Here is a 13,876-nt window from a genome sequence, read left to right as displayed (position 1 = left end):
AAATATAATACAGTACAGACCAAAAGTTTGGACACACCTTCTCATTCAAAGAGTTTTCTTTATTTTCATGACTATGAAAATTGTAGATTCACACTGAAGGCATCAAAACTATGAATTAACACATGTGGAATTATATACATAACAAAAAAGTGTGAAACAACTGAAAATATGTCATATTCTAGGTTCTTCAAAGTAGCCACCTTTTGCTTTGATTACTGCTTTGCACACTCTTGGCATTCTCTTGATGAGCTTCAAGAGGTAGTCACCTGAAATGGTCTTCCAACAGTCTTGAAGGAGTTCCCAGAGATGCTTAGCACTTATTGGCCCTTTTGCCTTCACTCTGCGGTCCAGCTCACCCCAAACCATCTTGATTGGGTTCAGGTCCGGTGACTGTGGAGGCCAGGTCATCTGGCGCAGCACCCCATCACTCTCCTTCATGGTCAAATAGCCCTTACACAGCCTGGAGGTTTGTTTGGGGTCATTGTCCTGTTGAAAAATAAATGATGGTCCAACTAAACGCAAACCGGATGGAATAGCATGCCGCTGCAAGATGCTGTGGTAGCCATGCTGGTTCAGTATGCCTTCAATTTTGAATAAATCCCCAACAGTGTCACCAGCAAAGCACCCCCACACCATCACACCTCCTCTTCCATGCTTCACGGTGGGAACCAGGCATGTAAAGTCCATCCGTTCACCTTTTCTGCGTTGCACAAAGACACGGTGGTTGGAACCAAAGATCTGAGATTTGGACTCATCAGACCAAAGCACAGATTTCCACTGGTCTAATGTCCATTCCTTGTGTTCTTTAGCCCAAACAAGTCTCTTCTGCTTGTTGCCTGTCCTTAGCAGTGGTTTCCTAGCAGATATTCTACCATGAAGGCCTGATTCACACAGTCCCCTCTTAACAGTTGTTCTAGAGATGTGTCTGCTGCTAGAACTCTGTGTGGCATTGACCTGGTCTCTAATCTGAGCTGCTGTTAACCTGCGATTTCTGAGGCTGGTGACTCTGATGACCTTATCCCCCACAGCAGAGGTGACTCTTGGTCTTCCTTTCCTGGGGCGGTCTGCGTGTGAGCCAGTTTCTTTGTAGCGCTTGATGGTTTTTGTGACTGCACTTGGGGACACTTTCAAAGATTTCCCAATTTTTCGGACTGACTGACCTTATTTTCTTAAAGTAATGATGGCCACTTGTTTTTCTTTACTTAGCTGTTTTTTTCTTGCCATAATACAAATTCTAACCGTCTATTCAGTAGGACTATCAGCTGTGTATCCACCTGACTTCTCTACAACGCAACTGATGGTCCCAACCCCATTTATAAGGCAAGAAATCCCACTTATTAAAGGTGAATACCTCTTGAAGCTAATCAAGAGAATGCCAAGAGTGTGCAAAGCAGTAATCAAAGCAAAAGGTGGCTACTTTGAAGAACCTAGAATATGACATATTTTCAGTTGCTTCACACTTTTTTGTTATGTATATAATTCCACATGTGTTAATTCATAGTTTTGATACCTTCAGTGTGAATCTACAATTTTCATAGTCATGAAAATAAAGAAAACTCTTTGAATGATAAGGTGTGTCCAAACGTTTGGTCTGTACTGTATATAAAACAATGGTGTACACCTGAAGCAAGAGAAAATCATACAATTATATTAGGTCTGTAACACACAACTACAGCAACCAGCAAGATAAAAAATACCTACATGCAAACAACATATCTAAGGGGTTGTGCCTGCAGTGTAACTGATAAAGCAACCACCTCCCCCCATAGCACACCACCAATAATGTTACATATATTGATAAGGTAAATGAGCATCTTGTTTCCCTGCATGTATGTAAACAGTTTCACAGTGTACCATGACAAAAGATAAATTGCAAGTATCAAAGAACAAATAAATAATAATCTGCATAAGAATTAATGTGGCACCAAATGTATATAAGCGCTAGCGCAATCACCCATAAAAGTACAATGTGCAAGGGATAACACACACAAAATGCCAAAAGCTGTGAAAAAGTTACTTAGACTAAAGACCTTACACAAATGGCTGCAAAGGAGCTTCCTCAGGAGTCAACCCTGACGTTTTTCAGAAATAGACACATAAAGACACATGCACATAGTATAACTATGATATGTAACAAGTTAGTGAAGTCATAAAAAATAGTCATGTATTACACTTTCATATAAAACGGCAAGTGGGTAATAATGAATGAAAATAGGTTTAAAAAAAAAATGAGCTGAGATGCATTAAGACAATAAACATGGTGAGTGTGCCACCTGCTGCACAAGTCTGAACTGTGCAGCTGGTGAGAAGACTCTTCACTGAAGACGCACAGTGCTGTTTATGTTCATTGAAGAAAGGAGCCAAACAAATACCTACAGTAAATAGTAATCTTTTGTTATTGTAATTTGTACATGATTTTATGTATACAAAAAAAAAATCACATTTAGAATACCCATGGATGACTTATTTTAGTAGCTTCCCATACATCATCATATTACAGTGTACAGAAGTTATATTCAGGGAGTGTCACAAAATGGTGAGGCTATGAGTGCAGCTTTCCAAGTTTTTCAACATAACTTATGCCAAGAAACCAGAGTCTGATCTCAGATTCAGTCTGAAAAGTGCTGTGGACAGGACAGAATGAGAGCTGGTCTTAAGAAGTGCATCTTCTGCCAACCCACACGGTGCATTACCTGTCACTACTGAAGGAGGCAGCACTGGCCCTGGTGGCCTAGGCACCTGAAAATTGCAAGTTTATTCATTGTAAAGTGTCCATTAGGCAAATTCCTGACAGTAGCGACTTATGGAAGTGATTTTGAGCAGTTTATGATAGTGTTATTTGGGCACTATATGATGAACAGTAAGGAGGAGCATCAATAGAAAGTGCCGCACATTGCACCAATCAGCCTAAGTCCTTCTCTGGACAGTTTCACCCAACAGCTGTTTTGGAACCTAGAAGTGGTGTTTCAAAGTGATGCTGTAACCTGGTGCCTGTCTCATATCATGTTTGTCCACTCTACCTTTTTAAAAAGTTTGAAAAAAAATTATTGTATATGTTCAATAAAGCTTGTTTTTTTTTTATTGTGGATCTGATGACTGGAGTCTGGAGCCTTTCTTGTAGGCTTGTTGGACATAGGCTTTGTCTACATTTTGTAGATGCATTTTCAGTATAATGTACAGTAGATTTGCATAGTAAAGGGGTATTCTGGGTTACAGATGTTGATGACCTGTTCTCCAGATAGGTCATCAATATCAGATCAATGGGGGGCGGTACGACACCTGGCACACCCTGATCAATTGTTTTGGGCTTCTTCAGTGCCAGAATTTAACAGTGTACAGAGTAGAAGCAGACACCTCCGTACATTGTGTAATGACCCAGCCAGGAGCTGAGTTTCAGTTTACCGACACCAGAAACTACACAGTATATGGAGCCTTCTGCTTCCACTCTGAACACTATTTGTTTCCAGAACCGCAGCAGTATGAAAAGCTGATCAGTGGGGATGTCGGGTGTCGAACCCCCACCAATCTGATATCAATGGCCTATCCTGAGGATAGGTCATCAATATCTGTAACCCAGAGAGCCCTTTAAACCTGCATTCTCATACCCATTTGTTTTGGTAATTTAGTTTGCCTGAATACAAGGACATTCCAATGGATATTGCTCAGCTTCCACATTTGCCTGAAAAGACATCAGAATCCTCAGAGACCTCTGACTCGGATTCAGACTCCAAGGATAATTCAGGTAACACAGACAGGAATATAACAATTAAAGCTATTTTATATTATTTCCTTTTTAGTGCAAAAAAAAAAACTTATAAAGACTGAAATTGGAATCATGCTCCCTAAATCAAATATTTTTTGCTCCTGCATACCTAATTGACTAATTTTAACATGTTAACATGTACCAAATTTTTGAACCTAACTTAAAATATCTGAAAAAGGTTATGTGATAAGAATCTCATCAGATAGACAAATCAACCATTGTCCTTTACTGCTTTTCCAGTATGCATTTGTATGCAGAAGGAGTTGGCAATCATTTTGTGGGTGAGGGAGGCAGGACATGTTTTCTCCATGAAAATCATTGCGTAGAAAATATATCCCCCTCTATCTAATTCCAGTGAGTGATAGAGTACCACAGGAGACCTAAAAGAGTCATTTTGAATCAAAGCAAAAGGAGTTTACAGTTGGAAAAAAAAAACACAAAAAATAAACAAATGGATGTAATGAATGTGAAAAGATCTTAAAAACTTTTTTGCACAGAGCTGTATTCAAGTTAGTCTCGTAAAGACACCAGAATGTCAAAAACGCTGCAAAACCACAACACAAAAGGCACGTGTAAATACAGCTTTATTTACCTCCTAGGTAAAGGAAATGTGTCATCAGAAAAATGGCCTATTGTTTTAACTCCCTCAGGACAAATCTGACATGTGTCCCAGGACAAAACTTTTGAATGCTTCAATTATCCAAGCAATTCTGAGATTGTTTTCTCGTATAACAATGTATATATTATGTTAAAAGTAAATTTGAGTTGATATGTTTTACCTTTATAAAAAGAATCCAAATCTGAATCCAAATTTACCCAACATTTGGAAACATTTAGTTATTAGTTAACATTTTCCATATGTCTACTTTATGTTTGCATCATTTTGAGAATGCCATTTTTTTTTTTTTTTTAAGATGTAAGAAGGCTTTGAATTTTAGAAGCTAATTTTCACATTTTTAAAGGGAAATTTCCAAATTTGAAGCCACTTTGTGGGGTTAACATAGTAAAAAAAAAAAAATGCCCATAAATTACCCCATTTCAGAAACAATGCTCCTCAATTTATTCAAAACGGATTTTACAAATGTGCTTAACCCCTTATATGTTTCACAAGATTTAAAAGAAAATGGATGCAAAATTTCAAAATTTCACTTTTTTTTCAGATTTTACATTTTACATAAAGTGTTAACAGCCAAACAATCCTCAATATTTATTACCCTGATTTTGCAATTTACAGAAACGCTCCATAAACTGCTCTGAGCACACAATACGGCTCAGAAGGAAAGGAGCACCATATGGTTTTTGGAGGCAAATTTTTGGGCGCCATGTTACATTTAAAAGCACACTACTGTAAGTTAAAGTTACCCCATTTTGGAAACTACACCCCTCATAGAATTTATTGAGGATTGTGCTGACTACTTTGACTCCACAGGCTTTTAATAAAAAACACTTGGTTGTTGAAATGACATTTTTCATTTCTTCCAATAAATTGTCGCATAAGCTCCCCAATTTTTTATTTTCACAAGGGGTAACAGGAGAAAAAGCACCACAAATTTTGTTAAGCATTTTCTCCTGAACACGGCAACGCCCCATATGTAGTTGTAAATTGCTGTTTGGGCACACGGCAGGGATCAGAAGAGGAGCACCATATGGTTTTTGGAGAGCAGATTTTGGTGGAATTGTTTATGGGCGCCATGCTAGTAATCAGTCTCTGAACACCAGTACCGCCATTTTCTGACAACCATACATTTTATTTTTCTCTCAACAGAGCTTTATCATTGGTTCTATTATGGGGTATATACAACTTTTTGATCACTTTTTATTTAGCTTTTTGGGAAGTAGGATAAAGATAAGGCAGCAACTCTGCCATTGCTTTTTTGGGACTTGTTATTGGGACAAACACCATGCAGGAAAAATGACACATTATGGTTTATTCTGCTGGTCATTACGATTACAGACATATCTATATTTTTTTTTTTTAAAGCCTGTTTTAGTTTCACCATTTTCTGAGAACCATATTTTTGGGGTCTTGTGTGGGAGCTCATTTTTAGCGGGATGAGTTGGCGTTTTCATTGGTACAAATTTGGGGTACATAATACTTTTTGTCCGCTCGCAATTATGATTTTAGATTTTTTTTACAGCATTCACCTGAAGGGATAGACCATTAGATAATTTTATAGACCAGATCACGATGGATGCAGTAATACCTAATATGCTTATTTTTTTTATTTTTGTTTGCAATCTTACACAATAAAAGCATTTTGAAAATGCATTTTTTATTTCGTTTAATGTTTTATTGAAGTTTTTAACATAACATTTTCTTTTCTGTGTCATTTGGTACAAATAAGCACACATGCATTAGGAGGGAGCATGCAAAACATTTAGTGCTCGACATTGTAATCTACATAACAGCGTGGAAACAAACATTAAATCAATACAGAAGCAACTGTTTAAGAGAGGACACATAAAAGAGGACATAAGACAGTGTGTGTGTTGGGGGGGGGGGGGGGATAGGAAGGGGACAATGTCTAGATATGCAGAATTTACAGTTGTATGTTCCAAAAAGTTTCCGAGGACTGGTACCTGTCCCATGGGCCCCACATCTTCGAGTGGGTGAGGTATCCAAGGGCATCACACTAATAAGGTCCTCCATTCTTTGGTATAGGGCAATCTCCTGATAATCTCCTTATCTGATAACCCTGTGCACAAGGTTCCAAAAATAGTATAGAATAGAATAGTACAATGTCACCAGATATGGATCATCGTGCCCTCCTCCATGTGACATCTCCAGCAGCTATCTAACACTGTGGGGAACCATTTATGGAGCAACGCAGGTACTCTGTACCATCTAGGATATAATTTTGTAACTCTTTTCTTGGGCTTTAGTAGAGATCAGTGCTTTGTGAGATAGAAGAAAACGTCTATTCCGTTGGACTGGGGTGATAGGAATACCCAAGTCCTGTTCCCAGGCCTGACAGAATGGATGAGGGCACGAGGAGCGTTGCTGTAACAGCAGCTTATATATGGTTGATATGTTTCTAAAAACAGCTGCGGGGTAAATGCACATCTTCTCAAATGTTGTGAGGTTTTGAGTAAGTGTGTGGGATTTACACATGGATGAGTGTGATTTAGTTGTGAATATTCCAAAGAGTTGCAGGTTGATGGGGTGGGGATCCCAAGTAGTTGAGGTAGAGGTTTCAGTGAGGATCCCGAGAGGACATACCAAAATCTGATCGGGCTAGTCTTCGTGCCCGGAGGAAGGGCCAAGACGAGATTCCCAGAGGGAAGCTAGGATGGTCTGTTATCGGAACCAGAGGACCTTTAGGGTCAATTAGTTAGGTGTGGTGACTTATGGATGTTAACATTGCAAACGTATGATGGGCTGTAAAGGATAACTTAGAGAGAGTGGGACGCATAGTTATAGAGCAGGGGGAGGAGTCACGTGCAATGTGAACCCAAGACTTGGATGTATCAGTGTGGATCATGTCTAAAAGACGGACATATGCAGTAGTGTGGTAATATAGTGAGGAATCCGGGAGACCTACCCCCGGGTTATTATTTCCCATTTAATTCGTGGCTTACTGGGTGACCATACAAATTGCGTGAAGCATTGGCGTATGTGAGACCAGAATATGAATGGAATACGGAGGGGGATGGTCTGCAGGAGATAAAGTAGTTTTGGTAACATAGTCATTTTCAGAATGCTAATTCTGCCAAACCAGGAAAAATCCCTTCGGTGCTAGGCTTCAAGGTCCTTCTGGAATTGTTGGAGGTAAGGGGTGAAGTTTATTCTAAAAAGCTGCGTTAGGTCAGCTGTGATTTTTATACCTAGATATGTAATTCCGTTTGGTGGCCAGGAAAAGGGAAAGGAGGTTTTGAGGGAAGAGACCACTGCACTGGGTAGGGAGACATCCAAGGCCTCCAACGTCGACATGTTGATTTTGAAGTTGGTCCACTCACCAAAACAGGAGATCTCGCGGAGCAAAGACGACAGAGAAATGCAGGGATTAGTTATATAGAGCAGGAGATCATCTGCAAAAGCTGCACATTTGTATTAATTTTTCCCATCTTTATTCCCGAGATGTCCTGATTGGCGCGTATGGAGGACATAAGATGCTCCATAACCAGAATGTAAAGCAGAGGAGACAGCAGACAACCCTGGCGCGTCCCGTTGTGAATAGGGAACGAAGGGGAAAGAGTGCCATTGATCTTTACTCGTGCCGAGGGTTTTTGGTACAGACTAAAAACCTTTGACAGGAAACTCGGGCCCATACCCAGATATGAAAGAACAGCGTGTATAGAGTGCCAGGAGATTCAGTCAAAGGCCTTCTTGGCAACTAGGGATAAGATCATGAGGGGAATTTTTCTTTCTTTTGCATGATGGATGATGTCTAGAGTTTTATGGGTATTGTCCCGGGCCTCCCAGCACGAACCCCACCTGGTCAGGGTGGATAATTGAGGGTAAGAGTGCATTTAAACTATGGGCCATCAATTTGGCAAATAGCCAATGGCTAGCACATAAATGCGGGTCTTTGCCATATTTTTGGATGACTGCAGTATGGGTCTCAGTGGTCTGTGCGGAGAAGGGAAGCCCAGGAGACACCACGTTAAAAACCAGTAGCTTAAAAGGGGAAAAAGATGGTCGCTAAGGATTTGTAGAACCTGGCTGTGAGCTTACCCCCTGGCAAGGATTTGAGAATGATTTGGAGCTCTACTTCCGTGAATGGCATCTCCAAACCAGCAGATTCTAGTGCTGATAATTTGGGCAGCTGAGAGGAGGGTTCAGGTGTGTAATCTGCCTGTGTTGAGGTAACTTGGGGCAGATTGTAAAGCTCCGAATAAAAGGAATGGAAAGAAGACGCAATATCTGTGGTGGTGTGTACCATGCGATCCACAGGGTTTTTGATCACAGGGATATGTGAAACAGACAGTTTTCCCCTAAGAGCCCTTGCCAGCATGTGCCCACTCTTATTTGCATATTCGGAAAATTTACTATGACATATTTGTATAATAAGTTTGTAGGACGCTTCTAATAAGCATTTGGTATCCAAACATGCGTTTTGAAGATCACGGAGAGTCAGCAAGGAAAGTGCTTGCTTGTGGGCAAGTTCCAAGGAGGCGACCTTTTGTAATGCAAGTTTGAGGGCGTGTGCCTTTTCCTTCTTGAGATGGGAGCCATGTTTAATACAGACTCCGTGCAAGACACACTTCAGAGCTTTCCATTTCACTGGAAGAGGAGTGGCATCCGTACTGTGATCCGACAGGAAGCCTGACACAGTGCTAGTAAGATCAGCAGCGCACACCGGGTCGAGAAGAAGAAATTCGTCCAGGCGCCAAGTCCATTTGTTTTTAGTAAGGAAGGGGATGTTTAGGGAGCAGAGTGTTGGGGCATGGTCTAACCACAGGATATTGCCTATTTGTGTGGAGTCCAACCAGGATAGAGCCGGTTGTTGGAGGGAATATAGTCTGTGCGGCTGTAAGAGGAGTGAGAGGCAGAATAAAATGTATAGTCTTTGTCTGCTGGGTGCTGGAGGCACCATGGGTCGTAGAGTTGTAATTGGAGGAATGCTCTTTTAACTTTTTTAATAGTGGAGTAGGGAAGGGAGACACGTCCGGTCGAATTATCGAGTGTGGGGTCAAGAGTACGGTTAAAGTCGCCACAGAAGATGACCGTTCTTCAGGTCAGGGGAAGGGCTTTATCAACTAGGTCCAGAATAAAGGAGGCCTGGTTTTGGTTGGGGACATAAGCGTTAAGAAAAGTTAATTCCACCAATTAGTAATGAAAGAATCAAGTATCTGGCGTCGGGATCAGCAGTGCAGCCTAGCACCTGGTGAGGCAAATATCTATGGATCGCTATGGCAACACCTTTCATCTTGTTCACCAGGTAATTTGCAAAGTGCCAGGTTGTGTAGTGCCGTTGCCGTATGCCAGGGGCACAACCCTCTTTAAAGTGCGTTTCCTGGAAACAAACAATATGTACCTTCTGATGATGGAGATGGTGGAGTACCTGAGTTCTTTTTTCAGGGGTGTTGAGGCCCTTCACATTGAAAGACGCTTTCTTGAGTGATGTCATATCTGTAGGGAGGGAAGAACACAAGGAACACGGGGAAGGGTGACGTGCAGAAAGCAAGAAGAGAGTAAAGCAAAATAGGAAGAGAGAAAGAGGACGCAAACAAGAGAAAGAGCTAGCGTGATCAAAAGGTCTAAAGAAGTCTATATCCCCTAACAAATCGAACTGACAGTCGATAATAGCAGCCACTCAGAAAGAGCAAGTGAAAGGAACAAGGTGGTGTTAAGCATGAAAAGAAGAGGAGCCATCATGGCTGTAATAGGCTCAAATAGAAACTGCAGGCAGTCCTTCAAGTGACAAGGTTAGGGGGGATCCACGTCTAGGACCAGCTAATCTTCGTCGTCTCTGATCCTGTGGAGTTGGTATAGTTGGTCCAGGTGCCTCCTTGGTGACGTCATGAGGAGGACGAGGTCGTCTCAACAATTCAGAAGTAGGTGGGAGGATAGACGGCCATGGGCCCAGATTGACCGGTGGCAAGATCCAATAGTGGACGTAAGGCAGCTCGCTAAAACTGGATTCTGCAAATGATGTCTCTCGGTTTAGCACTATCAGGGGTAGGAGGTCTCAGGGCCCTGTGTGCTCTGTCAATCTCTATGTGGGAGTTTGGCAGGCACCCCAGAATTCAGTTGAAAATTCCGACTATTGTGGATAGCATGGTATGGACTCTGGAAGGCCTCTAATCCGCAAATTGTTGTGACGACTGCGGTTTTCGATGTTGTCTAGGTGTTGCTGTAGGACATGTAGCTGCGCGTCGTGGGCTTGGACTTTGTCTTGTACAGATAGTAGCTCACAAGGTTGCATGATTCTTGTGTGACAGAATTGACTTTGATGTCAGATCGGACCTGGGAGAATTCCTGTTTACATTCTTGTAGGATATTAGCGGCGAAGCTGGATAGATCTGCCTTTAGAGGGTAGAGAGCATATAAGAGTGCGCAAATCAGCCATGGTGGGCGGCCTGGTGTTTTCATCAAATAAAGCAGAAGAGGATAGCGGTCTCAGGGCGAAGTGTATGGAAAGGCCTTGGGGAGGTATATCCGCAGGGTCAGTCGTGGCCCCTGTGCCTAGTGGTGTTTCTCCAGATAATGGCGGATGGGTATCGTCCCATGAGGATCCAGTAGACCAGAGTGGCTCCGCCGCCAAGGAGGGATCAGGGGAGCAGGACGCCTCCTTCCTGCAAAGGGGGTCTTCTGCAGCAGGGGTGGAGAGGGCACGGGGTGCCGATTGGTTGGGGGACCTCTGAGTCAGATCCTAGAGCTGCTGCAGGAGATGAGGGCCATGATGTGGTGAAGATTGGTCACGAGGGGGCCCCTGATGGATGTCTAGGGAATACAGCACCATGGATAGTTGGGGAGTATATCCCCTGGGCCAAAAGGGGTCAACTGAAGGCCTCAGTGCAGGATCTCCTGGCTTGGCAGGGTTGGGGGACATTGGGGGGAGCCTCTTGTGAGGAGGGTGAGCCATCTGAACTGACCTGTGGTGCTGTATGAAGCAGCAGTGTGGCGGTGGATTGCTGATGCTCGGGCCAGTGGGGAGAGTCAGGGCCGCTGTGAGCCTGTAGAGATCGCAGTCTGGTGGCAGAAGGACTTCGGACTGGACTGTAGGTTCATGCAAGCTGCTCTGCAGGAGCAAGTAAGGAGGGCACTGAGGCAGATCGGCGCCTGCCCGCTTGCAAAGGAAGGCTGTTGATCACTGCAGGGAGTGCTTCTGATGTCCACGTGGCGTGAGTGCCTGAGCCATCTTGTGAGCTCATGGTGCGGCCGTTGAGAGCGGGAGCCGATGAAGTAGACTGCCGGGCGAACAGATGCAGCAAGTCACCTTGGGAGGGTGCCACGGTAGCAGACGGTCGGGCTCTACCCTTATTCAAGGTTTTGCCCAACAGTGGCTGACAATGTGGGACAAATCATGCTGGGGATGATGGAGGAGCTCTGGCTGAGCGCGTCTTCACTCCTCCATGGACATTTTTTTTTTACTTTTCTGACAGTCGTCTTGTGTGAGGCTCATTTTTTGTGAGATGAGGTGACGTTTTCAGTGGTACCATTGTAGAGTACATTTTACTTTTTGATTGTGTGCTACCCCACTTTTTGTAAAGCAAAGTGACCAAAACAATGCATTTTTTTGGGGGGGGTAGATCATGTGATATTTTTATAGAGCACGTCATTACAGACGCACATTTTATATGTGTTTATTATGGGAAAGGGACATTCTTTTTTACTTGAACTTTTATTTATTTATTATGATGAACTTTTTTTTTTACTGTTTATTTTTGTCCCATTGAGGGACATTGACTTTTGGGACATTGACATTGATTCCTTCTGCAATGCATTACAAGCAGTGTAATACACTAACAGCCTACTTGCCTGTGAGCCCAACCCCATCAAAAAATAGCTCTGCAAAAAGTATTATGATCACAGCGGAAATTCACCCCTGCCACACACCACAGAACAGTAGTCTACTTCTAGACACATCAATCCTCACGGTACACAATAGCCCACCACCTGTACAACCAACAAACCCCCCCTGCATCACCATCGACAACACCCGTCCAGGCCTGGTTCCTTTTTTAGACCGAGCAAACAACACCTTACCCTTACCGATCCTAAAACAGACATGTACCAAGCAACAAGTGTCGATCACACCACACATAACGGATTTCTTCAAACCAACCCCGGGAAAAAGAAAACTAGAGCACGAGGGTGTAGAGGAGGGCAACACCAAAAAAAGGAAAGCCAACTTAAAAAAGAATAAAAATAACAAAAACAAGAATGACCCCACACCTACAATAAAAATCTTTAATCTATCAACACACGAGCTCACAGACTCAGAACATAGTCTCTTACAAAAGGGCCTCTCCTTTTGTCCGTACAACAAGGTGAATCCCTTTGAACTATATCTGGACATACAAAAATTCCGCAAAAACCTCACAATAAAAATACATTTTGAATATGAACAAAAAAAGGGCCAAACCACACAGCCACCTGAAAACACCAACCAAGAGGTGACACAAACATACAAGCACCAAGAAGTGCGCCCAAAATCCAATTTCTTCCTACTCCAGAGTCAAGGACACCTCATACCAGCTTTTTTCGAGCTAGTGGCAACAGATATAAAAAAGATCACAACAAGAAAAAATGCCACCATCAGCCGCCCAAATAAAACTAATCTAACCTATCTAGAAAAAACTGCCCTCAAAAAACTCGGGATTAATAAAAATCTTAAAATACGCCCAGCAGATAAGGGAGGTGCAATAGTCCTACAAAATACAGAAGACTACGAAAAAGAAGCACTAAACATTTTGAACGATAAAAATTACTACCAGAAAATAACGGAAAATCCCTTCCCCAGTATAATAAAAAAACTAACAACCTTTATTAAAAATGCGCACGAGAACCAATACATTAACAAAAAAGAAAAAAATTTCCTGACCCCAAAATCACCCTCTAACCCATACTTCTACCATCTCCCAAAAATACATAAGAACATCACAAATCCTCCATGGAGACCGATAGTATCAAACACCAATTCAGCAACAAGCAACCTATCACACAACCTCGATCTATTTTTACAGCCCTATGTACGAAATCAAAACAGCTACCTGCATGACTCCAGACAACTAATTCAGGAACTAGCAGACATCCCCTGGAAGGATACATATGCCTTACTAACAATGGACGTAACAGCACTCTACTCCAACATACGACATGATTTAGGCATCAAATGTGTAGAAAACACACTGAGAGAAGACCACACACTCAAACCACCACAAATCCAATTCCTGCTAGAAAGCCTCCGTTTTATTTTAGAAAACAATTTTTTCATCTACAACGATCAGACATACCATCAATGCCGGGGGACCGCGATGGGCACGAAAGTGGCATCGGCCTTTGCAAATATTTTTATGGGCCATTTTGAAAAAATACACGTCTATGAAAGCAATAGGAAAGAAATCATATATTACAAAAGATACATAGACGATATCTTTATCATCTGGGACGGAAACTAATCTGCATCAATAGAATTTTGCCAAAACCTAAACAGCACCGATTGG

General features: G+C 42.2%; 1 protein-coding gene across 1 annotated transcript in view; it reads left to right on the top strand.

The window, feature by feature from the left end:
* Window positions 1-13,876, top strand: part of NPAS3 (neuronal PAS domain protein 3) — a 600,688-nt gene that overhangs the window by 577,022 nt on the left and 9,790 nt on the right. The window contains exon 11 of the mRNA XM_044272150.1: window positions 3,627-3,742. Coding sequence (XP_044128085.1) covers window positions 3,627-3,742 — 116 coding nt within the window. The remainder of the gene's footprint in view (window positions 1-3,626; window positions 3,743-13,876) is intronic.

The sequence above is a fragment of the Bufo gargarizans genome, chromosome 11, assembly GCF_014858855.1.
Source record: "Bufo gargarizans isolate SCDJY-AF-19 chromosome 11, ASM1485885v1, whole genome shotgun sequence".
NCBI classification, from domain to species: domain Eukaryota; kingdom Metazoa; phylum Chordata; class Amphibia; order Anura; family Bufonidae; genus Bufo; species Bufo gargarizans.
The sequence above is the reverse complement of the archived record's forward strand: the minus strand, read 5'-3'. Positions and strand labels throughout refer to the sequence as shown.